This window comes from Toxotes jaculatrix, chromosome 1, assembly GCF_017976425.1.
Source record: "Toxotes jaculatrix isolate fToxJac2 chromosome 1, fToxJac2.pri, whole genome shotgun sequence".
Lineage (NCBI taxonomy): Eukaryota > Metazoa > Chordata > Actinopteri > Toxotidae > Toxotes > Toxotes jaculatrix.
Genome location: NC_054394.1, coordinates 7627731 through 7652653, shown reverse-complemented (window position 1 = coordinate 7652653; position 24923 = coordinate 7627731). Strand labels below are relative to the sequence as shown.

At 41.7% G+C, this 24923-nt stretch overlaps 3 protein-coding genes across 3 annotated transcripts in view; 1 reads left to right on the top strand and 2 right to left on the bottom strand.

The window, feature by feature from the left end:
• The window catches only part of LOC121182110 (leucine-rich repeat-containing protein 49), a 34703-nt gene extending 29495 nt beyond the window's left edge, over positions 1–5208 (bottom strand). The window contains exons 1-8 of the mRNA XM_041038447.1: positions 5182–5208; positions 4902–4985; positions 4655–4720; positions 4485–4554; positions 4078–4317; positions 3835–3937; positions 3189–3392; positions 2278–2344 (exon numbers count right to left, since the gene is read on the bottom strand). Of these exons, the coding sequence (XP_040894381.1) occupies positions 2278–2344; positions 3189–3392; positions 3835–3937; positions 4078–4317; positions 4485–4554; positions 4655–4720; positions 4902–4985; positions 5182–5208 (861 nt within the window). The remainder of the gene's footprint in view (positions 1–2277; positions 2345–3188; positions 3393–3834; positions 3938–4077; positions 4318–4484; positions 4555–4654; positions 4721–4901; positions 4986–5181) is intronic.
• Positions 5209–11346: 6138 nt separating this feature from the next.
• larp6a (La ribonucleoprotein 6, translational regulator a) lies at positions 11347–17129 on the top strand. Its single transcript, XM_041032300.1, has 3 exons — positions 11347–12140; positions 13976–14174; positions 15116–17129. Exons 1-3 carry the CDS (start codon positions 11362–11364, stop codon positions 16199–16201), a joined length of 2064 nt encoding a protein of 687 aa, XP_040888234.1. The 5' UTR covers positions 11347–11361; the 3' UTR covers positions 16202–17129.
• A 3716-nt stretch (positions 17130–20845) lies between these two features.
• tm2d3 (TM2 domain containing 3) lies at positions 20846–24528 on the bottom strand. The gene is made up of 6 exons (XM_041032407.1): positions 24400–24528; positions 23688–23792; positions 23011–23171; positions 22605–22779; positions 22169–22244; positions 20846–22045 (listed from the first exon to the last, which is right to left on the bottom strand). The coding sequence occupies exons 1-6, from the start codon at positions 24503–24505 to the stop codon at positions 21880–21882; spliced, it is 789 nt and encodes a 262-aa protein (XP_040888341.1). The 5' UTR covers positions 24506–24528; the 3' UTR covers positions 20846–21879.
• Between the last annotated feature and the right edge of the window lie 395 nt (positions 24529–24923).

Below are 24923 nucleotides of genomic sequence, written 5' to 3'. Positions count from 1 at the left end.
AAATATTCAAGTAGGAATTATATATGGATATGACAGTGTAAAGGATTTCTGGTGTGTGTATGATATTTGTTAAACGTTCAGAGAAAATTCTTAAACTGGTTATCCAACAACGTCAGGTCACACTGTAACCCACCACTTGGTCACTGACACCGAGTGTGAGTTGGATGCACACTCCCAAAGAGAGTATCTCCTTTTGAATAGTTCTTGCAAATTGGAAATGAAATAGCATCCTGCTTCAGAAATAATGGGTGAAAAGATTGGGTGAAAAAGGATTGGGAATGATGTGAACCTTCCTACTACAGGATGGGAGCAAGAAAGGATGACAGTGATGTACAACTTGTGTCTAAAGCATGCACACAAAAGGAAAGAGGACAAGCAGCTGGTGTTCTGTGTCCAACAGTGACTGAACCTAACCCTAACCCTAACAACATGACTGGGTGGAATAACCATGACTTCAACATTATTTTCATTAATTCCTCCATCATTTCCCTCGCTGGATTCATTCCCTTTATCATCTTGTATTATCATTGTGCAATGATTCACATTATATTTGGGTGGTCAGGTCTCCGGTGAGTTTGGAAAACGTTGAACAAAGGTGACTGAATAGTTATTTAAGAGCACAAAACAGGAGGTTTTGAGGTCAGTGATTGAAACGCAACCTGTCCTGGTCGGAATAATAGCTTTGTCATCTGCTCCTCAATAGGCACCTGCCAACAAATGGCTATGAATGCAATGTGCTTTCATTACCAGCAAGTACAAAGGCAGTACAAAGGATTATATTTATTATTTCATCCTAACGTTGCTCCTTTAATTGTTACATTATCAGAATTGTTTAAGTTATCTGTACAGATGAAGTTGTAGGGATGTAACTAACCACAGCCAATGGACAAAGCTTAAGGCAACAAAGCATCCTCTGTCAGGAAAAATAATATAACACTGTAACAGTCATTGAATAGTAATAGGGACGCCTGCTCACATAAAGAGCAGCCAACATTAGAGAGGGAGGGAGTCTTACCAGGGCTCTGGAGTAGCTCTCTGAGGAAGGGCGTAGGCGGCATGCTGGCAAAACACTAATTTGACCAAGGGAAGCCTTTCTATTCTATCTTCCTTTTCCAAGAGCTGCTAAAATCCTCATCTGACATCAGTGTGACTTACATCATTTGATTTCTCTGGTTTTTAATGTCAGCGAGCCAGGCTCTACTGCGGAGGCTGAGCAAGCAGCCCCCAATAATAGATTCAGACTCAAATTAATTGCAGAACAGTATAATCTGCTGCAGCTCAAAACCACTGCCAATGCTGAAAACATACACTCTGTTAGCAGTTTATTAGGTACACCTGGATAAAACTAAAGCAGTCTAATACAGAAGTCTCGCAGTAAATCCTTTCTTCATGAAGGTCATAATGTTCAGTTTTTATTGAAATTGTTTAAGAGAGTTGCTGTTTGGCTGTATTGCATTACACAGAGAGGTGTCTGTTACTTTGACTACCTTTATTGATATAAATGAAATGGACAAAATAATATTTAAAAAAGCTCTCCATAGGTTGAGTTTATTGCAGGACTGTTGTATTAGACTGCATTAGTTTTAGCTAGACGGGCCTAATAAACTGGCAACTGAGTGTAGAAAAACTTGTGCCTGTTGAATAAATTATGCTGGGGTCACTGAGGAAATGGATGTAGGAGTAGACCCTAGACAAGAGCTTTTGGGTTCTGATGGTTTACAGTCCTTTGTTCGCTAACAGTGCTGTGAACTAAATCAAATGCTGAAAACCCTAAAAACTCAGTTAGGTAAAAGGATGATCATGAAACCAATCATTTTTCTGGCTTAAATAACACATTGCGATATCAAAAGGAGAAGTATTCCTAGACATGACCTATTTCTTCCTAATAGTGTTTAGGACACGCACAAAAAAGAGCTGCACGATGTAAAGTATTATTTCACAGTAACAAGTGAACAATTTGTAATGACTGCTCTGAATAGGCATCATTTTATAGGTCAGTGAACTAAGATAAGGGGTTCAGAATGAGCATAGCTACATGAATTCTCATGCCTGCTTGTTCTCTTGCTGTCACGTCCATATCACTCGAGCATTTAGAGAGATGCATCTCACATCACAAAACCAGTAGTTATCAACAGTGTGGAGGAGGCAGAAGAGACAATCCACTTCTACAGAACTTTGCTGCTGAATACCGTGAACTCCAGTTACAGTATGGGCGACTAAACGCACAAGACTGAACACAAACATGCTATAAGTGGGAGTATGGTAAAGGAACGCTACCTGATTGTCATGCAAATCCAGGATATTGAGTTTGGACAGGTTTCCCAGGCAGCATATCTTCTGGATTCTGAGAAGTGTTAGGAAGAAGTGATATAAAATGGAAAATATTACACAAAATGTACATGAAGTACAATTTGTCACAAAGTATGTCATCAATCAGTAACACATTTTAGCCTTCTTGACTGTTCCCGGGGCAGCCACCTGGTGAGGCTGGTCTTTTGAAGGGACACCAGGCAGAGGACAGTCGACAAGCAACCAACAAGCATATTAATTAAAAGGTTACATTCCCTGAGGAAACAGAACATACAGTAGTGTACAGTGCCTTATTGTTCCAGACTGTCCATTTGGATTTGGATCAAATTACAGTTCAGGATGAAAGCCTGTAATCTCTTGAAAAATGCTAATGGATATGAAGAGTATTCTTTTCAAAACTACGCCCCGGCCCTGGAAGTAGGTCTGAAAACACAAATGCCAGAGTACAACTGTAAGATCTTAATGTCACTGTGGTTTATGACTTTAATCTTTGTCCTGCTGACCTTTTCAAACAAAACTGACTAACACTGAAATAAATGGTTTTTGAAATAAACTGGGCACCGGCTCGACTCATCTCTGAGGTTTGTAGCAGCAGCAACGATATGAAATGTTTAAAACACTAAATGCAAACAACAGGATGTCCTGAAAACAAGAAACATTTACACCACAAGAGAATGTAGCTTGGCCAACTTGCTAATTTTAAGAAATGTTGCATTTCAGATTTTCAATTATACAAGCATTTAATGTTACTAGACCACCCACTCTACCCTACCACAAATATGAACTGAACTGTACTACCTACATGTAACACAGACGAATCAAACATATCCGACGTATTCCTATATTTGTGTGCTTATGACTAATATGATACAACTAACCTGTTCTTCCCCAGCATAAGGATCCTAAGAGAGCTTAAAGTTTCAATGCCAGTCATTTCAGAGATGTGATTGTCATTCAAGTTCAGGAAAACAAGCTTTTGCAGATGTGACAAATGCTGGATCCTCGTGATTAGATTGTGCTGGAGGCTGAGAAGCTGCAGTTCTTCCATAATGTCCAGCTGGGGGCATTCTTCCAGACAGCGCCTGGAAAAGAACATTTAGCACAATGTAGGCATCATATGGATGAATACTTCATTTTTTATATTTGTACCTCCAAATCATGCAATTATGTGATGCATATTGCTGATTTTATATTTCACGGTACACATTAACTGACTTATTTCTGTTCTGTTGCCAGTGAAGAAATTCTTTGACAGGAAAGACAAATTGGAGACAAGGGGCGAGTATTTTAAGTGACTTTGCTGCACCCTGGTGGCAATCTGAAGCATTTGCCATTTTAGTTGAAAGTTATGATTTCCACAGCAAATCATCTTATGGGCCAAAAAGAGATCATAAAACTATCAAAACTTAATGAGATAATGATAATATTCCAGGCTACAGCCACCTTCAGCTAAACCAAGATGTTCTACACTACAACAAATAAAGATTCATATGTGTTAGAAAATAAATACCAGGCCAGAGGTACCTGTCCAAATCAATTCGTTGAAAATTGGATGTAAAACTGTCACAAGGCAACCGAGTGAAGGGAAACCCAGGAACAGTGTTGGAATTATATCCTCCAGAACCACCTGACATAGACATTACACACTGAATTGCTAATGCACATAATGTCATAGTGCTATGTATTTGAAGAAAACAAACTGTAAAATCAGCAATAAAGCAGTTTACCAATTCCAATATACATGTTAAGTGATATTGCCGTATTTACCTGGTGGTTTGGGAAGGTTTAAGACCTTACGGTAGTAAGCGACCCCTGCACTGTGGGTTGGTCTCTTAGATTTGTCTCTTGATTCTTGTGCAGCATGTGAAACTGCAGCCAAACCACTCTGACCACCACCTGTTAGTGTTACTAGATTGTGTGCAGGGCAATCTGTAGAGTCACTGGCAAATGATGGCTCCGGAGGTGTCCTAACAAATCTTCTCTGGCTGCATGTATGCATTTTGTTTTCTACAGAGAAAATATTGCAGTGAAACAAAAAGTGCAAACAGTCCATAATATTATTTACATATCTTAGCCATTCATATACAATATAATGCTGAATCACAGAAAAACCTCTGAGGCAGTTAGTGGGTGGGTGAGTCAGCGTGCAAATGCATGGACTGGGTCAAACTTACCTGTGTTAGAATGATTCGTTGTTTGGGCAGAATTCACGTTTGTTTCTTTTACAACATCTTGAGAGTCAGACTGTAAAATTAAAGATGATAAACAGTGAAGCACACACTGGAAACTGGAAACAATTAAACACATGGGTTTGATGGTCAGTGTATTCTTTGTCATGACTCACCATCGTCTGGGCTCTCTCTGGTACTGGTGATTTGACGGTTGTAAGGTGCAGCTTGCAGCTGTTGATCTGCAGAAATATTTTACTAACTGATCAACTGTGTCGCATTAAATAAGACAATCTGTTCAAACATGTACATCTAGGCTAACTTCAACTAACGACAGCTAGCTTGAGCCGTAACTTTTTGTTGTTATCCGACGTAGCAAAATACTGTCATACAATGATAAAGTCTATAGAAAGTGATATTTACCATTGGGGTGAGAAACATCCATCTATCATTGACACTGGTGTTATGTTTATGAGAACGCATGGTTCTTCCCACAGTCCACTCCGGCTCCGTTTAGCTAATGTTTGCTAAAGCAAATAGTTAAGACCAAACTTGGATCCTGAAAAAAAAAAGACTCTCTTTCAGTTTCGGTACCAACTTCGCGAATATTCAAAAGAAATACGTGAACTAATTTGCAACTGTATTACTAGAGCGTGAATTTGTTACTCCTACACCGATGTTCATCTAACTCTGTGCTACAAACTTTCTCGGAGACAAGCGCCATTACCATGGTAACGACGGCGTTGCTGGGTTTCACTCACTTCCTGTGTCACTGAAAAGCAATCCGTCGGAAAACAGGTCCTGAAATTGTTCCATTAGTTAAAGTTGGGCTTTTTCAACTTTGCAAATGAAATGGTTATCTGTTATTATTTCCTAATAATTATTGCCAAGCTATGTGTCTAAATATACTGTTAAAGGCCTGTATTATTTGTAGTATTATATTGTGTTTACATCATGTACATTCCAAAATAAATTTATCTTCAGTCTAATTACCATGAAATAATTGAGAGTAGTCAAAATCTCTCATAGTCATTCAACTACATTGAGATATGGTGATTGCAAAGACTATAGCAGATGATTCACATCATTTTCAAACCATTCAGTGACCCCTTGTTCCCTATACATGGAGGCACTGTCGTCCTGAAAGAGACCACTTCAATTATGATAGAAATGTTCCATCACAGGATAAAGGGTCATTAGATAAGCACTGTCAACCACAATTTCCATGCCTATTTACTGATGTCTTTCCATAGGTCTAAATGCAGATGTCACACATGTCAGTGTGCCTATTAAAACAGTAGCCAGTTGAACAATCATTGTGACTGAAGCTTCAGCCATCCATGCCTGAACACTGAACTCTCTTTCAAAGTTACTAGGATCTTTTTCTTTGCCATTTTCAAACAAAATCAGAATCAGCTGGGCCTGCTCAGCATTTTTGTACATGCCACTGAGCAAGACTGGATGTTAATAGCTTAATTGCACCACAGAGTGCACCTGTGTGGAAGCACCTGATTCATTATGTTTCTCTACTCATTCATTCAGGTTCTTCCTTTAATATGACCCCCACCTGTACATAATGTACACAGAATGTGCAGAACAGGGATCAATAAGGGCCCACAAGTCATACAAACACCAGTACTCCCTTTGAGTTAAGCTGACCGTGTTTATAAAGCCTTAAGTCTTGCTGCCATTTTACATCACGCTGGAGATCACTCTGGATTAAACAGATCAAGTGCAAATTATACATAATAGCAGAGTCTTGTTTCCATAATCATTCTAAACATAATTAAAAGAAAAACATTTCAAAAAGAAAGTAATTACTTGTACCTGCACCTGTCGACTGTTTTTTTGGACTTGTTCTGTGTTCCTGTTTTGTATTCCAGATAAAACTGATGCAAACTGAGGAAAGAGATTGCTATGATAATGACCACAAGTACACTGATAACAGACCTTTCTCACAGTGGACATTTTGTCATTACAGGAAAAGGCACAGGTGCACTATAGCTCTGTTCTGGCTAGGTGTGTCAGTAAGTTGTGGCAATGAGTCACTTGCATTTCCCAGACTGGAATTGTTTTATGCTGATTCATCCCTGCCATTAGCTTCCTGTTTAGTATATTCCCAAAATGTACCTTGCCTGAGCTTATTGGTGAATTTAAATGTTGGTTAATCCCAAGATTGTTGTTATAGATGTTAGTGTGGTCATCTTAGGTTACACACTACGTGTATTGTAATGAATGTGAAAAAGTAATGATCTTACATTAAAAGAAATAGACCTTTCTCAGACAGATCTTTAAGCTGATTATTGCTTGTACCTGTCTAACAAGTCAAAATGCCTACTGTGAGGACGTACCCTTCTAAAGTAACCAGGAAGTTAAAAAAGAATTTGTCATGTGGAACTTATTAGAATTTATGAATTCTTTGTCATGTCATGAAAATACACCATTGTGGAGTCTGCCTTTATCCACAGGTTTGGTGCTTTGGCTTTGCACTATTTACAGTTGAGCCCAGGTGACATTTAATCTCAGTCAGTAACACCGCAGAACGCCAAATGTGATCAAATAGATTGTGTTGTGTATTTTCAGCCTTTTTACTCCGGCAGTAATAAGCAGTTGCTCAGAGAACACAAGTCCGGATTCATCAAAGGGACATCCCACACACTGCCTGTCACAATCTATTCATGAAGCACAGGCTGACACATGTTATGGGAGGCGATCATCAACAGTTTGTGTGACAGGCCACATTGAAAAAGCACAATGTAAATTTGAGCTGTGTGTAGATCTATAGATCCATGTAGCTTTGCTTCATACGGCTTAGATGCTCCCCAGGAGAAACACAGACACAGAACCAATAAAAGGTGTCATTCCAGGATTTGTCACATTTCGTCTGTATCTCCTATGTCCTTACCCTAGTCTGTGGTGTCTATTTCTTCATCATTTTACCCAACTTATAATATTCTCGCCATTTAGAAAGACCATTTGTCTGAGTCTGATATACAGACAAAAATAATGTATGCTGTTAATTATCAAAAGAACATAGACATTAGGTGTTTTCATCAATGAAAATGCAAAAATAAATATGGTGTAACTGTACCAACAGTGCTGATTTGTCACAGCCTGTCCCTGCTATGACTGGCAAAGGGCATAAAACGTAGAAATAGAGAGATTATCTGTAAACATTTTACCACGTTAAAGAAATATGAAAGTGGAATTACGATCATAGGTGATATACATACTATAAATCTGTTGCTTTCTGCCATCTGGTACAGAGTGTGTGCATGTGTGAGAGAGAGAGCGCACTCTGTTTTTTCCTGTCAGTCAGTCCATTTATCAAGCCTTTTTGTTTTTGTTTATCCACAGGAGCTGAAAAGATTTGAAGGAAAAATAGATTATTTGACAACTATGGGTTAATGACTTCAAGCTTCAACTCATTACCCATGCAACACTCTGTGGGAAAGAGTGATTTGTGCTGGGAGAAACCAGGAGGCTTGCAGCACTGGCTCATGTGTAACATCCATTTGTGTAATAGTCACACGAAGGCTCAGGTAATAATTTGATTGTAGCATTCATACATACAGACAGTGTGGTCCACAGTAACCCAATTCCCCTGGAACCTGAGTGTGCATGATTTGTTTAATAGCCAGATTAGAGACCAAAAGGACATATGATATGCTTACAGTAAACAGGTAATCAAGAGCACAAAATATAAGAGAGAAATGTACTTTACGTTATAACATTAATGTAAGATCTCTCTTTCATTGAAAATTATGCTAATTACAAATTCACATTCCCCGGGCAACAGCACCGGTATTTGCTGTGTTGGCTGCAAGAGATGGGGGTTGCAAACATTTTCTCATAGGATTACAACCAACCATCCCCCATTTCTGCAGTATTCCTTAAACCTGGACGTAAGAGACAGACAGGAATGGGAAAGCAGATTGATTGCCAAAGCCTGTTTCATCTGCCATGTCACAAAGTACCATTATCAGCTTTGCAAAGACAAAGAGAAGAGGTGTTCTGAGGAGGATATTGAGTCACCTTCAGCATTCAAAAATTCTTTTAACTTTGTTAAAACTGATGAAGAAATTTCACACTGTGGGCCGAATGTGAGCAAATTTCCCCACTGTTAGCAGACAATCACAGTACCTCCTGTTACAACAACAATTACTGCAAGTGGTTAAGCAGGTTTTAACAATTGTTCTCTATTTTGCATCCAGACGTACTACTTCAAAGAGAGCCGTTCATCTAAAAGGCTTCATTGGTCCTTTTGAGTGGTGACAGGTGAGTCCCTTGCACTTAAACCTCTGACCACATAATTACTGTTGTCATGTTAAACTACTGAGACACAGAAAACCATGAAAGCCATGCTAGCAGCTCCTTGCTTTGAGTTAAATGCTACCATGCTCACAACTGTCAATGCTAACATGCTAATGCAAATTTCATGGCAAACCATCCAGCAATTTGACCCAAACCCACAAATGTCAACCTCATTGTGGTGCAAGAAGAAAAGTCAGTGGACCACCAAAGTCATTACAAAATGCATCTTCTGGAAACCACAAATGTCTGTACAAAATTCATGGCAATCCATCCAGTAGTTGTTGAGATATTTCGGTCTGGACCAAAGTTGTGAATCGAACAGCTGAAAAACCAACTGACTGATTGATCTCAGAACTGAGGCTATAATTTATTTACTTTTTATGCTACCAGTAGATGTGTATCTTTTAATTCAACATGACTGTATTGGTTGCTTTATATGCAGACTCTCAGACTCAGGGACTCACGTCATAGAATCACATGAGAGACATCAAAGTCTCATGCAAAGTCAAGTTTATAGCATCTTTAATGTGATGTTAAGACTCACATTTGCAGTCCGAGCCCTGCCGTTACCTTAAGAGAAAAGAAGTTCTTAAAAAGCACACTCGTGGTTGTGGTTGTGGTGGGGTCCTCTGAAGAAATATCCTTAGGAAAGGCAATTCAAAGAGAGATTCTCCTTGGAGGGTTGGTGGTGCAATAGAAGCCAGAGGTGGGAAAATGCTAATTATGAAAAATGAACAAACTGTGCTGAGGTGCGAATTAGAAAATGCCCAGAAAAAGATTTCAGGATGGCAGTATAAAGGATGATTTATGTACATGGAGTTTCCAGCTTTAGATACGCCTAGTTAAATTTAATCCAATTTAATAAAACACCCCTGTAATAAAAGCCATCTTCATGAGGCTCATCTTATTTACAAGCATGTGTCAGAGAGGTGTTGATTATAGGGGAGTTTGTGGTGCTGGTGAACTGTATTGTATTAGACTGAGAGTGGCTTTTTGTCATGCACAGTGTGAACAGAGAAAATAAATGGTTGAAAGAGGACTGAAGGAGACTATTTATGTGAAAGTAGCACAACAAAAGAGGAAGTGGCTTAGAACAGCGCTTACAGGTGCTTGTACTACCACCCTGTTGTCGCTTTCTGGACACTTTCACATCCATATTCAACTTAATTTTATTGGTTGAGAAATTTTCTATGGTATAGTTAAATTTAATTAACTTAGACAGGCTAAAGCTTGAAATATGTTTCTAGAGAATGTTTATGTACACAGGAAACAGCTGAAATTACCCTGCCTGCTCCCACTTAAGCTGATAAAAGAAGTCTGCAATAAGAAACTAAATGCATTCATGCAGTATTTGTTTGCCAGTCTCCTTATCGTTATCCCTCTCCTCCCTCTTTCTCTCACTCATTGTCTCCCTCTCTCTCCCCCCATGTTGCATTGTACACAAACTGGAGCACTGTATGGCATGTGGTGCAGAGAATGAGTCAGACTGCCCACCAGCTGTGAGCCTAGCTTGCCAGTGGGGAGGAGTAAAGATATTTCATGCAGGGCTGGCAACAGCCGACAACACTGGTGTGGGTGATTTACAGGGTTATTAGGATGGAGGCCAGCAACAATCTACGAAAACGGACTTGATGTATGGCCCACAGAGAAGTATTCAGACCACTGTAATTATACTACCCCCACATGAACACCTACATATGTTCTGGTGCTACAAATCAGCATCAATGAAACCATTTTCTGGAAGTGAACTCTGGACCCCCATACACTGCCCCAATATAATGTTTCTAGGATTTTTAGGGGGGGAGCTTTACTGACCTGAGGAGGTGCTTAGATATTACAGATTAAACTTGTTTTAAGGCTGATCTTAATATATATTTTTGAAGTAAGTATTCTAAAATTCGTTTTTATGCCAAAAATAAAGAAAAAGAAATAAAAGTTGTGTTTATCCACCAGACTTTAATTCCTGGCAGTGTGGAAAAGAAAAAAAAAAACACTGCCAAGATGCTTTGGAAGATAGACCCTCAAGTGGTAAAATTAAGTTTACAGAAAATATAACTGTGAAATTATATGTCAAAAAAATAGAACATAAAAGAAAACAGTCTGATGAAAATGTAGGGCACTAGGGAAGTCACTGGAGGAATATGGACTCATGACCTAGGTATTTCAGTAATCTTGGACATAGTCCTGGCCAAGGCTTGTGTATCAAATCTCCAAACAGAAATCATCTGGACGCATATGCATGATTGCTGCTTAAGCTGTGGCTTTGCTAAACTACTAATGGTTTGCAGCCCCTGACTTGCCTTCCACGACATCTACCATTCATTTATGTGTGTTCCCCTTCCTCAAGGCACACGCACCGCTTCCCTCCTGCGTGCCACCAGAAGCTGAAAGCCATTTATCCAATTAGCGGCGTTAGAGAAGGGGTCGTCCTTGGCACGGCAATTTCCCAATTAGAGCGGAACACGTGAATTCACTCCTCTACTTAGAGACATGTAAACGGGGCATTCGTGTCCTCACAGAATAAAAGACAACACTCTGAGTGTGTGTGCAAAAAAAGAGAAACTGAGCGATGCACGCCTTAGTGAACGCCTTCATGCGCTGTCTCTCCTTCCTCTTGCCTCCCTCTTGGCTTTGTGTCAGCTTTTGCTTGTGGGTTGGGAATGAGTGTGAAGAGACGCTGCCGCGGCCCAATCCCAGAGCTCGTTTCAAAAGCAGAAAGCCTCTTACATATGAGGAAGTAGCAGCAGTAGCAGCAGCAGCAGCAGCAGTAGAAGCACAAGGAGGCTCCAGCCCGTCGGTCTCACCAGGTCCAGGCTGCGTCTCGCTGGCTGCTACAAGCCCCGCTGCTCCTCAGGGCCCTCCACCGGGTCGGATCTGGATCGGGGGTCTCTGGCGAGCCGTGGAGCGCGTCTTCGGAGCCCCCTGGGTCCTTCTCCGCCATCACTGGTGCCCGAAGAAGCGTCGAGCAGCTTTACGCACCCCGTATCCTGTCTGTACCTTCGAGTCGAGCAAGATTAAAACCTTCCAGGGAGGCGCTGCTGCTGCTGCTACAACCGAGGAAGGGAAGGGAGCGGGTGGAAGCACCTTGACTTATTCGAGGAACATGAGCGGGTCTGTGAGGATCTCCAATCCGAACCCGGCGGAGTGCGTCTCAGATGCGTCAGTGGAGCAGGGCATCGATGAGGTAATCACCGTGGACCAGCACTCGCAGGAGATGGGGACGGTGACGATAACAGTGGCCATTCAAGCGGCGGAGGACGAGGAACCTGAAGAAGTGTCATCCAGTATTATTGACTTCCTCGGAGGCAGCTGCAGCGAGGACGAAATCGGAAGATATGACAAATCCAGGTTTGAGTTACTCGCTACTTTAAGTTACTAGTTTTAATAGACAGAGATGTTTTGGTAACAACAAGGTAAGGATAGGTTAGTAACCTATAACAAACAAAAACTGTTTGGCTGGTACTGAAAGACTTACACTTCTGTAAGTTTGTCAAATTTGTTTTGTTCCATAAACGTGCAGTGAAGTACATCCCCCAAATACCTGGATACAGAGTAGGTAAAGAAATGGTTTCCTTTCTATGTCAAGGTTACTGGAACCCTACCAGTCTATTTCTGCACTGGATTTTATACCTTATCGGCCCGTAACTTCAGCTGGTGAACTGCCAGCACTTGAGCAGCGTGGGTGCAGTTGGATTGTTTAGTCTGACTGAAAGAATGCCAGTTGTGTAGAAAGCTGGTGTACAAATAGAACTGTAATCCAGGCAGGTGTATTACAGTGACAACAAAAGGCAGTAGACAGCATCACAATGTGCGAGGAGGACAATGGCAGCTCACAATTGCCAGCGTAAATCCTCACAGGCACACTTGAGGGATATTATTATTTCCTGGGTGGGACAGCGGGGAAGTGTCTAACCACCTGTAGGCAGCACCAGTGCTGTAAAACCAGACACCTGAGACAGATAAAAGATGGCACCTTCACTTTAATCTAATTCCCCTGCGTCATGACCTGCTATTTTTAGCCTCTGGCCTATAAGTTCCCTACTCGGACTACGTGTGCAAAGAGTGAGTCAGTGATAGAAAGGCCAAAGGAGAAAATAAATCACTCTTTCCATACCAAACATTTCAGTTTGGTTGTAGGTCACACCTTAATGGCTCTATGACATAGAGAGCTTTTGTTACACCTGTGCTCGTTTTTCATACAGGATATATTTTAAGATCACTACACGTCTGATAGGATGCCTGGTACCCATAAAGGAAAGCTCAGACTGTCAGTTGTCTCTGCATGTGGCTGTTTCACCTGATATTCCTGCAGCATTCCTATCGAGACCCTAAGTGTACTAGTGAATAGTGACCAGAAAGTGAACTTCATCACGGGCTATTTAGAAATTTTCCAGCATCTCTAACGTCTCTGCTGCGGTTTTCTTTAATTCACACGTGTAGATTCTCTTGTGTATGTGGTGACGGTGACAGTGTTCTCTTAATGATGGTGGTGGTCTAACTGAAGTCCTGGTGGAAGCTGTGGACTCGTGCCAGCTGTGCGGTCAGCCGGCTGGAAAGCTGTTGACTGAGGGTGTGCGAGGGAGGAGGCTGGAGGAGGTGATGAGTCATCCACAAAATTTCATTCAGACTCTCACTCTAATCCGCAGGGCTACCTTACTGCGCTGCTTCATGGCTTCAGCCAGGTGTCTGACTGAGATCAAACTGTGCCTCACAGACCTCAGCTATGCAGTGTTGGTACCAGTTTTTGTAAATGGTGCGAAGTTGATGTGCTGAGCCACCATATTCTGTGTGGGAGGCAGAGCCTGTGACTCTGCGCCCTTCAGATGGAGAGGTCTTGGCAGTTTCAGGATTGGTGGGGACACTGTGGGTCGAGGTCTGGCACTGAGGCATGGTGACTGTGGCTGAAGACACAGCTTGTCAAGTGCTGCAAGGAAAATGTGAAAGGAGCGAGGCAAAACGGTCCATCTCTTTTCACTCCAGCATGATGCAGAGAGAAATGGCAGGTTGTGGATGTACTCCTGCCAGCAACCTGTAAGCCTCTGGCTTATTGTATTAATGGAAGTGAAATGTGTAACAGTTGTAATGTTGGCAGTTTAGGATATGAAACATTCTGATGTTTCAATGATGCGCAGAAAAAAAAAAGACTGCACTGACCATGCTGCATGTTGTCTTCCCACACACAGCGGGGCCGGGACCAGTGGAGGCGAGCTGGAGGAGGAGAGCTGGCAGCCCCCAGATTCAGAGCTCATCCAGAAGCTGGTGGCTCAGATCGAGTATTACCTGTCCGATGAGAACCTGGAGCACGATGCCTTCCTGCTCAAACATGTCAGACGTAACAAACTCGGGTTTGTCAGCGTCAAGTTGCTCACGTCATTCAAAAAGGTAACCGTGGCTGCAAAGTATAATCTGCAAGCACAATAGGAAATAATCAGAATGCCCTGTCTTGATAATGATGGAAACTGCACTCAAAGCCTTTGCTGTTATGGGCTAAAGAATTGGGTACACGCTACATGCTTAATTGTCCTCTGGTGGCTCTCTTTGGCCTTTTAATCTCATATGTTGATGTCCCTGAGTTGATCGTCACCCGTGTATGGTGTCCAACCACAGTCAGTATACATTATAATTTGAACAGTGACCAAAATGGGGAAAATGTGAAGTTGAAGCAAGGCTATGGAAAATGCAGTTTTAAAATGGGAACCTGGATAAAGCTTTCCATTTTTAATTCCCCATTACATAGGCTCCCTGAGAATTGAATAGCAATGACTGGCTGCCTCTAGTGTCAACATGACTAGTTGTTGGGGATGCAATGATATTCTCACGTTGGTTCACAACAGCTGGTGCTACTTTCATCTCATGCATGCAGATTCGTCAGCTGTGTGTGTGTGTGTGTGTGTGTGTGTTTTTTCGTTTTTTGTCTGTTTATGTGACAAGTGATCTGAGTCCCCCCACACACTCATTTTTAATATAAACAAGAATCCAAACGTGAACTTGACAACACTGAGGTGACACATTTTAAACGTGAGCAAATTGTACAGTGATGAACTGAGTAACACAGCGTAGCCAGGATGTTCGGGTCTGTTGAATTGGATGTAATGCCAGTTATCGATTAAGGAAGTATGACTGAAAGGAAGGTACAACTGATTGATTATGCTGACAGTTTTAAGTTACTGTTCAATTTTTTTTTTTTTTACTTTAACTGAAATTTAAAAACTTAAAAGAAGAAGCTGTTGCAGGGATCAAATGTGCAGCCTAGTGCTTCTGTGATGGCACTTCTAAACCACTTAGTATCTCACCCATGTAACACAAGCATTGTCTCTTTTCAGGTGAAACACTTGACTCGTGACTGGAGAACAACTGCATATGCTCTGAGACACTCAAAGATACTTGAGCTGAACGACGAGGGGCGTAAGGTGCGGCGTAAATCTGCAGTGCCAGTCTTTGCCAGTGAGTCGCTGCCTAGCCGCATGTTGCTGTTAAGTGATTTGCAGAGGTGGCCAGAGCTGGCTGCTCTCACTAAGGATAATGGAGGGAGCGAAGGAGGAGCTACACAGCAGGAGCAGCTGATGAAGCTGTTGCTGAAAGCTTTCGGAACATATGGCGCCATCGCCTCTGTCAGAGTCCTGAAGCCTGGGAAGGACCTGCCGGCTGACCTGAAGAGGCTGAGCGGTCGCTACACTCAGCTAGGCACTGAGGAATGTGCCATTGTGGAGTTTGAGGAGGTTGAGGCTGCTGTTAAAGCCAATGAAGCTGTGGGGAGAGAGGATGGAGGGGCCAGTTTGCTAGGGCTGAAAGTGGTCCTGATTGGCACCAAGCCGCCCAAGAAGAAGGTACCCAAAGAACGACCACGTGAGGAGACAGGGATGCGCAAAAGTCGCTCGCTCAACAGCAGAGTACGAGAGCTTCAGTACCACGGGGAGGACTCTGCCTGCAGTTCCTCAGAGACTGAGAGCAACCCTACATCCCCTAGACTGGCCCGAAAGTCCCAATCCTGCAACAAGCTCAGCCCCACCAGCTTCCAGAACAATCACCTGAGTCCTGGTATGTCCCCACGTAACAGCCCCTGGTCTAGCCCCCGTGGCAGCCCCTGTCCTCAGCGCAAATCTCCTCATTCCCACAAGTCTCCCTTAGCCAGTGAGGGCAGACTGAGCCCTGAGCCCGGGCGCCGCTGGGCAGACTACTCCTCAGACAGTAGCCTCACCCCTTCAGGGAGTCCATGGGTTCAGCGGCGCAAGCAGGTGGCGTCTCAGGAGAGCAGCCCGGTCGGCAGCCCGATGCTGGGTAGAAAGATCCAGAATGCAGACGGCCTACCGCCAGGCGTCATGAGGCTGCCAAGGGGTCCCGATGGAACCCGCGGCTTTCACTGTGTCACTGTTGGTGAGAGGGGAAAGACTGCCGCTACTCAGACTTGATACGTGGAGCGACCTTATGCATTCCTTATCCCCGAGAAACAAAATGATACAAAGGAATTTTGAGCTGTACTTGGCCGTGTCGCTCAGCACCCACCCCACATTTGAGACTGTGTAGATATATTTTTGTTTAGTGCATCAGTTTTCAGTCTTTGTTATATTTTTATACGACATTTTGAGTTACCGTGGTAACATTAGTGATTTACTAATGGAATTTCGAGCTAATGTAAATTGATATTGCTTTGAGGGAAAACTTTACAGACACCATCTCACCTCCATTGCTGTCTAAACTTCTACATGGGGGCGGGTCGGAGAAGGAATTCCACCTGTTTTGTCTTTTTTCTTTCTTTTTTTTTAATTGAAAAGTGTCCTGTCTTGTGTTTAAAAGCTCACAACATTGTCTGTGGATGGTGTATACATGTAAGTGGTGTAAGTGACATAGGCACATGGACTTGATAGAGATATCACCATATGCCTTTTCTGTATTTGTCTACTGTGAGTTCCATTTTTACATGCTATTTAAACTGAGGCCATAATCGCTCAACTGCCATAAAGGTTTGGACAGTTAAACTTAGACATGATTTTTTTTTTTTTTCTAGTTTTTATTTAACCTTTTTTAATTTCAGTATTTCTGGCATGCTTTGGCACTTAGTTGGGAAGGGTCTCTTCTAGCCCTGTAAATGTTCATTTGTTTGACAGGTAGCAACTTTATTTATTTTTTTAGCTTTATTTTTTGGGGGGAGGGCATATCTGTTTCCATCAGTCTAAACTCACAGTGAGGTTTAAGGGATGTTCAGGTCAGGCAGAATAGATGTTCTTATGTTCTTGCCTTTGCATCTGAGCTTTGGTATTTGTACAGTTCAATTCCTATTGTACAAATAAATCACTAAAATTGCAATTGGATTGACTTTTTTTTTTGTTTGTGACACAATTTGAGGCAGTCATGATGGTCTGAAACATCCATGATTTTTTTTTTTTTTTTTTTTTTTTTTTCCACTTTGTAAGCAAGATTAAGTGAGATATTGTTGCCTCGCCAAGACTGTAGAAGTGATTTCAGACTTGGAAAGCAGAATTGGCAGTCTGGTGTGTTTTAAAATGGATTGCACAGATGGGAGGATGATAAGAGTTGATGGATTATAAGCTATATCAACCCTGTATGAGAAACAGGAAATTTATAAAATGGTAGAATGGACCTGTTGCACAACTAATTTATTCAAGTTGCTTGTGTCATTGTATGTGCAACTCTAAGAAATTGCATTCATTTTCTCATGTTGAATGTGGTGGATGTAATTAGCCTTTTTTTTTTTTACACAAATCATCGGGGAAAACATGTCATGAATATCCAGACTGACTTCAAATATATAATGCACAACATAAACTGGTTGCATAAGTATTATTATGTATACTTGATTGCTTCAAGTCAAGACCGAACACCTTAGACAGCAATCATAGCACATCTGAACATCCCCATTCATCCATTGTCCAAGCTCTGTCAAGTTGCATAAAGACTGTGAGTGAACAACTATTGTTGAGTCTCACCACAGATTCTTCAGTGGATTGAGGTCTGGATTCTGAATTGGCCAGTGGACAGTATCATTGTTGTTTTGAAGACATTCCTGTCTAGCTTTGGCTTTATGTTCGGGGCTGTTGCCTTGCTTTAAAAATAAATAATCTCCCACAGTTCTCTTGCAGACAGCAGCAGATTGGTCAGTATTTTTGCTGCGTTTAAGTTAACCTGTCCTTTCACAAGCCTTCAAGGACCTGCTGCAGAAAAGCATCCCCACAGCATGATGCTCCCACCACGAGACTTTCATGCTGCTGGGAATAGTGTTTCTGCTTGTGAGTGTCAGAGTTACGTCAAACACTGAGCTTAAGAGGATGAACAAAAGAGTCTCCCATATGCCTTCTGGCAAACACTCGCCAAGCAAGATCTGAGCCTATTACAGCACTTGTACAGTTGTTGTCCATCTCAGCTGTGGACCCCTGGGGCTCCTTCACTCTCCACAGGCTGCTCACTAATTCTCTTTTCACACAGACATTTAGTTTTTTAGGACAGCCTGTGAGGGACATTCAGTCAGGGGATTTTCTTCCTATTATCTTCCACAGATTGGTACGTTTCAATAGCTTTGTTGCAAAATTGTCTGGAATTTTCCTTTTTTGACAGTAAAATGACTATCACCTGTAGAACATGTTACTTACAGGTGTATGTAACTTGGAGTCCTTGAGTACACGCAGGCGAGGTCCATTCAAGTGGATCAAATGTGCCTGTTACAGACAACTGGCTACAGCAGTGATTATTTATGTGTCACAGTAAATGGGGTGGACTCTTATGCAATCAATAATTTTGTCTTTTATATTTGTTCTCAGTTTAGATCACATTGTAGTGCTTTGTTTTCACTTTGTAATTAAACGGTCCTCTGTGCTGATTGGTGTCAAAACAAATTTATCACACCATTGTGATTCAGTGACAACAAAATGAGAAAGTCCAAGGGTGGCGAATACTTTTTATAGGCAATGTAATTTGTGCCATGTCCTCAGGTGGTATCAAATGCTCCTTAGCAACCGTCCAAGTGCGAGAGAAAGGAGCACACTTTTGGATGTTCATAGAGCCGTTCGATTTTTTGAATTAATGTGGTCATGGCATTCTGTTTTCTCATCTTTTTTTGTTAGAGATGCTGTCTCCTGTAGGAGTGAGCATAATGAGAGGACACAAGCTGTTAGGCAGTGCTGGACACAGAGGGTCAGAACTGATGCTCCAAAATTCAGAGCTGCGATGGGACTAAGTGGGATTACATAAGAGAGCGATGAATAAACTTTTGTTCTCCTCTTTGCATGATTAGCAATTCAAAACCAGGAAGTCGTGATGCTGTCTGTCTTTGACAGACAATATTTTGGCTCACTTCCCAACAGTGTGAATAAGGACTATCTGGGATAAGTATGACAAAATTATTCTCATAAGATTGAAGTTCTATATAATTACCATTAGTTGCAGCAAATGGGAATATCATAAAGACAGATAATAGCAATACCACACTGGTCATTATTTGTAATTGGGCAGTAACCCATTGATGTTTGAATGAAAAGTTATTTAGTGCAGTAATTTAGTTATTTACTCCAGACTGGATTTTTCCCAGACATAATTAGAAAGATGTGGTGATCAGATTACATCTGTTCAAGAGAAAAACTGCTCGGCTTTCATCCTGTTATTTATCACAGCCAGGCAGCTAGACGGTAAATGCATTTGCCATGAAATCATCTACTCATTTTCTCAAACAGCATATATACGTATATCAATAGAGCCATTTTGTAAACTTTACACCTTTATACCTACAGACAAGTAATACGCAACAAGATCACAATGTAAGTGAACATGTTCATGCCTGCACATAACCACACAACATGAGTCAGACAAAGGGGAGGTCATGCTGGGACAGTCAGTGACAACAATCATGGGGAGTATCTTGTGGATGCAAGATTACCAAGCAAGTTAAATTACAGGTTTCCAAACACTGAAAAAAATGTGTGTCTTCCTGCAGAATATACTGTAGGTAAGCATTTCAAGTCTTCTCCTCAACTCCAAGTATACTGTATGACAAACACTTGCATCAGTCTGTGGGAGGGAGCTGAAGTGGCTGTGAGAAGGCGGTGTCAAATTTGAGGAACTAGAATTAGGGCGGAGTACATTTACAACGGCATCAGAAAAGCAGCCAATTGGAAAGGTCGACACAAAAACTAAGAACTTACTAGAAAGGAAATGATTTTTTTTTTCTCCCTGTGATTTCGCTCTCTCTTTTTTTAACTCCCACATTATGTAACATGAGCACAGAGACTCAGCATCTACACAAATTGTGGAATTAAATAATTCTGTTGTAAAGGCTTGGCACGACTGATTTACTGAAATAACTGTCAAACTGAAAGACATGTCTAACTGCCGTGTGCAGTGTGATTGCTGCCCTGTCTGCTGCTGGCCTAGCTCAAAGGCCCCAAAATAGTACTAGTATAGGATGTGAGTGTTCCTCAGCCACTACGCTACCCTCCTGACCTCGTCCTTCTGTCACATGCCTGAGAGTAACATAGGCTTCTGGCACCACTCACTGTGTTTAATGTGAGAAAAAGCACAGACATCTGTGAAAATGACCTCAGCTAATAATAGAACTCTGAATTCCTATCAGAGGCTGCCGGGAGAATAGCATTCAAGCAGAACGCGCAAGCTCATGGACCCTAGAAACAAAGCACCTGTCCTGCTCAAGTTTACTACACTGAGATGATGAGCCTCTGAGCCCTTTTTAAGGTGTTGATAGAAAATCAGACAGAAAAGAAATGAGAAGGGTTTTTTTCAGGATGCCTCTTCAACTGATGGCTTGTTCAGCCATTCTTATGCCTTCAAAATCTTTCACCCTACAACCTGACCAACTTGTGCACTGGAGCAGTATGGCCCCATTAAACTCTACCATAAACCAAGGGGTAATTTATAACATTTAGCCATGGTTCTCATCGACTTACTGGCAATCTGTGCTGAAAGAACAATTATATAAACGCATATTTCACAATTTTATTTACATAACTTAAAAAATGTCATTTATTGTCTTCCAACAAATTACAAGAACCTGATGCTGAATAATTTTTCATGAGGTTAGAGGTGAACCAATTTGTGCCACACAGTCACAAGCAAAGATTTTTACAGTGCTGGTAAGAGAGAGAACTTTTTTTTTTTTTTCTTTCTGCAGTGTGAAGTATGATCATGAGCTTGAGGAAAAATACCGGTTGAATGCACAGGGTATCGCCACAATCAACACAAGAAACCACAAGTAACTGCAGTTTGCTAGTGCAACACATCTGAAGTGTTTCAGTATTAATTATGTACAAACATATGCAGTTTGAGATTGTTATCTGTGCATTTCCCAAAAACCAGACTACGTGTTGCTGTAGGTGATGAAAGTAATTATAGGACTTCTGAAAGGCCAGGGTTTTATCTATCCAGCCCTTAGTGGAGCTTTCTCACTTAATTGTGGTCTGAACTGCTGACTCAGTAGAGGATAAACATAGCACATGCAAAATAACTGTCAAAATCATCCACAGGAGCAACTTTCTCTTGTCAGTAAAAACACATGAATGTATTCCCTTCTGCAAATTCCTGCTTTCTTTCAGGACATAAATATTACACTTTAGCTCGTCTACTGTGCCTGGTGTGACCATAAAAAGCTCTATAACCATGGTTACCATATGACCCCCCCCCCATTTCCCATTGATGCATTCACCTTGCAATAAGGGAGGAGCAACAAGCAGCTCCAAGGTGACAGGATGTCTGTGAAAGAACGGCTCCACAGGAAACCAAAGCCTATCTACACATCAGAATGACAGCGCCTAACCACCAGTTAAGTTGAACCAACCAGATAGAGATAATTACCAGCTCCTCATCCCCCTGTACAGCTCCATCTGGAGAATCTCAACAGGAGACGGACGCAGAATGATCGGGATTGATCTGATGGTTGTGTGGGTAGAGTCATCGTTGGTGTGATGAGGAAAACACTTCCTGCCTGTTAGCAGATGGGATGAGGACGTGTTGCACAGCGAGCTCGGGGAGGCAAACGTGCTAAGAACACAGCATCTCAGATCTTCAATCTGCGAGAGTGAAGCGGAAGAGGGCACAAACCATCCAGCCATGTCCCCAGAGCTTTGCTTCAGATGTAAAGAGATCCGTCAGCAGGTCCCACATAACCAACACCAATCAGAAGAACATCAATCAAAGTCCAAATACCCAGACCTCCAAAGCTGAACAGTTTGCCCAGACCCTCTCTCCACTGGCCCAGATAAAACCGATCTGCACCAAAACCACCAAGTGTGACGCTACAGAAAGAAAAAAACAGATTAAAACTAAGTCACAATTGCAATTAGAGTGCACATGCTTACTCAAAAAAGCATTTTAAAATAATTTTTCTATCATGTTATCTCTAATGGTGGCAGGTGTACCTGAGTGCTAATGCTGTTGACCATTTGTATCCTCCTGTCCAGTCACAAAATAAGCGTTTCAGAAAACGTCTTTTACCTACAGAGGAAAAAGACATTTGGTGGAAACAGTAAGGCGGCCTTCCCAAAAGAAATCCAAAAACACAAGAACATTTCAGAAAGACAAATTAGCATGACTGAAGACACACTTCCCTTTTCAAAATAGTGAAAAGTCCTGAGGATGAGAAAACAACTGTTTTTCTGCCATATTCTTATTCACACATGTTCACCATTTCCCTTTTTTTGTTCTAGGAAAATGGGTCATTTTGTAAACGTTCATAGGTTGAGAACATCTCCCTTCCTTAAATAACTACGACTACCATGCCTTTGACTGTGATACAGTTACCCCCACTGAAGGCAAAGAAAGCTAGCAGGCTTTACAGCAAAACCCTCATCATACCTAAACAATGTACATGGTCTAACACGTCACAGGTGGCGTTGTAGCGCTTGCGTGGGCAGGACACTGTCATACAGTTGGTGGAGTTTGAGCAGCGGTACTGGGACGGATCCAGCTGCCAGCAGAACTGACAGATGATGGAGAGAGAGAAGTTGGTTTGCTGTTGTCCTGACTGTCCCTGTAAATAAAACAAACATCATGTCATCCCTACACAGCTATAACACAGACATGAGACAACGTCCAGTTTCAAAACAGACACAAATGCCACACAGACAAATGACCTTGTGTGTCTCATTTCCCTTTTTTAAATTAATACGCTAGACAAGCTACAGACTTCTAAGTATAAATCTTCCACCCTTACTCCACCTTCATGCAGCATGAATCTATCATGAAATGAAATGCTACTCACTATACAATGAACCCCTTTTTTGGGTTTACACATGAAGTCTGCTGGTTTCCCGTACGTGCAGTTGTATTGGTAATTGCAGTGAATGCAGTCAGCTGGCAGGCGACTACACAAACCCCCACTAGGACACTTGGAGGTGTAGTTCTCTTCATCTGCTGGAGACTCTGCAAAAGCGTAAACATAAAGTTACAGGAATTTTCCAAATTCTGGCTAAAATGATCAGTGTAATGTAACAAAGCTTTGATGCAAGCTAATTTGAAGGCTTAATCTGGGATCATTAATGGGTGTGTCAACAGACTTGTGACTGTGTCCCTCTAAATCTCTTGTCGAACTGAGAAAGGCTGTGGGAGGTAAATGACTAACGCAAAAACAAAAAGGCCATCAAGAGCCTTTGAGTAAGGCCATTTACTCCTGATTGCTCTGTTAAGGCTGCCTGCTAGCCAGCAAATGAAAACTGTCGTTGCCTTGCTGGAAAGTCATTAACTCTTGGAAGCCTAGAAAACATAAGAGTAATATTTTCTTTGTTGTACTAGAGGAGAGAAAAAGAAAATATTTATAATTCATATTTAAGATTCATTATTTTTAAGTTTGAAACATAACATATAAACATGAGGTGGATCAAGTCTCTCAGGACTATGCTTTGTTTCTCTGTTGTCTTTTGCCCTGCCGTATTTATTTACCTGAGGATGCAGCAGGGACCACTGGGCTGGTGATGGCAGGTCCATGCTGGGCATCTCTCGTGTAGGGGGGGGGGTCATGGCCAACATGAGGAGAGCTCAGGTACCCTGACAGGAAATCAGACAACAAAGAAGTCCAACGATTTGAGTCCAACTTAGTCTTCTGCCATAGCCATTATCATAAACCTACAAAATAGCATACACAGTGTGCTGATTTTGGAAATAGGTACTGGTCCCTAACGTGTCTCCAATAGCGTGTTAAAAGACAGACACGCCAATAGCATACCGTTGAAGAAATGTAAACATCTAGAAAATGTGTTAGTTATTAAGCGCAATATTTATTTCAATATAATATCTAAGGTGCTGTGTCACTACCTTTGACTGGCTAGTGACAATTTTCGCCCCGTTTAGCAGCGACAGTTAACTGTTAGCTGCTATTCTGCAGATGAAATGCCATGTGGCGTAAACTAATCAAAATGCCTGTTGTATACAACAAACAGCTGTAAAAATCACAACTAACTACTCCATCCCATGTTTTCATTGCTAACTGCTAGCAATGAAAACTGCACTAGTGTTTGTGTTAGCTCGCTAGCTAGCTTAGTAGGAGGAAGCTAACGTTAAGGTGCTATAACGACAAATAGCCTAAGTTAAATGTAAGCTAGCTATATACGGGAGCCACGTTGGTATAAATCTGTGGCCGTACCCATAAACATACCGTTTACACATTGTAAGGCCAGGTCCATAAACAACAGCGTAATTATTCCGTGGGTTTTTAAGCACCGTCCTCGGTCCGGTCTCCATATCTGACAGATAGTGGCCATTGTTGCTACAGAGCAAGCCGAAGCTGCATTCAGGTCCTGTAGGAAAAACCGTTTCTCAGCGATCCTCCCCTTGTTTGTCTCTGGCTGTTCATCATCTAACTAAAACCATAAAGATGCAATGGGGGAAGTATTAAGCTGCCATTACTGGATCATAATGTGTTTGTTAGACTCATTGTCAGCCGTTCTCATACGTCTTAGATTAGGTCTTAACCGTTTTCACAGCTTGGTGGTCCAGCAAATTAAATACTGTAATAATAATAAACCCTGAGACCTATACATCATAAGCAGTTTAAATTGTTTAATTTCTTGGTCAAAATGCCACATTAAATTAGATGTTTGTAGCTAAGGATTCTTTAGGAGATACTAACACCTGTCATAAGCATTAGAGCACTCATGTGGAAAGACGATGCATCAGAGA

What these genes read in the sequence shown, in the direction of transcription:
- tm2d3 (XM_041032407.1), bottom strand. Translation starts at nt 24,505, where the DNA reads ATGGCCACTATCTGTCAGATATGGAGACCGGACCGAGGACGGTGCTTA. An exon ending in GGCCTTACAATGTGTAAACG is followed by an intron (nt 23,793 to 24,399) that starts GTATGTTTATGG and finishes ATTTCCTGTCAG; the next exon opens with GGTACCTGAGCTCTCCTCAT. An exon ending in AGACCATGTACATTGTTTAG is followed by an intron (nt 22,245 to 22,604) that starts GTATGATGAGGG and finishes TTTCCTCTGTAG; the next exon opens with GTAAAAGACGTTTTCTGAAA.
- larp6a (XM_041032300.1), top strand. Translation starts at nt 11,362, where the DNA reads ATGCACGCCTTAGTGAACGCCTTCATGCGCTGTCTCTCCTTCCTCTTG. An exon ending in GGAAGATATGACAAATCCAG is followed by an intron (nt 12,141 to 13,975) that starts GTTTGAGTTACT and finishes TCCCACACACAG; the next exon opens with CGGGGCCGGGACCAGTGGAG. An exon ending in TGCTCACGTCATTCAAAAAG is followed by an intron (nt 14,175 to 15,115) that starts GTAACCGTGGCT and finishes GTCTCTTTTCAG; the next exon opens with GTGAAACACTTGACTCGTGA.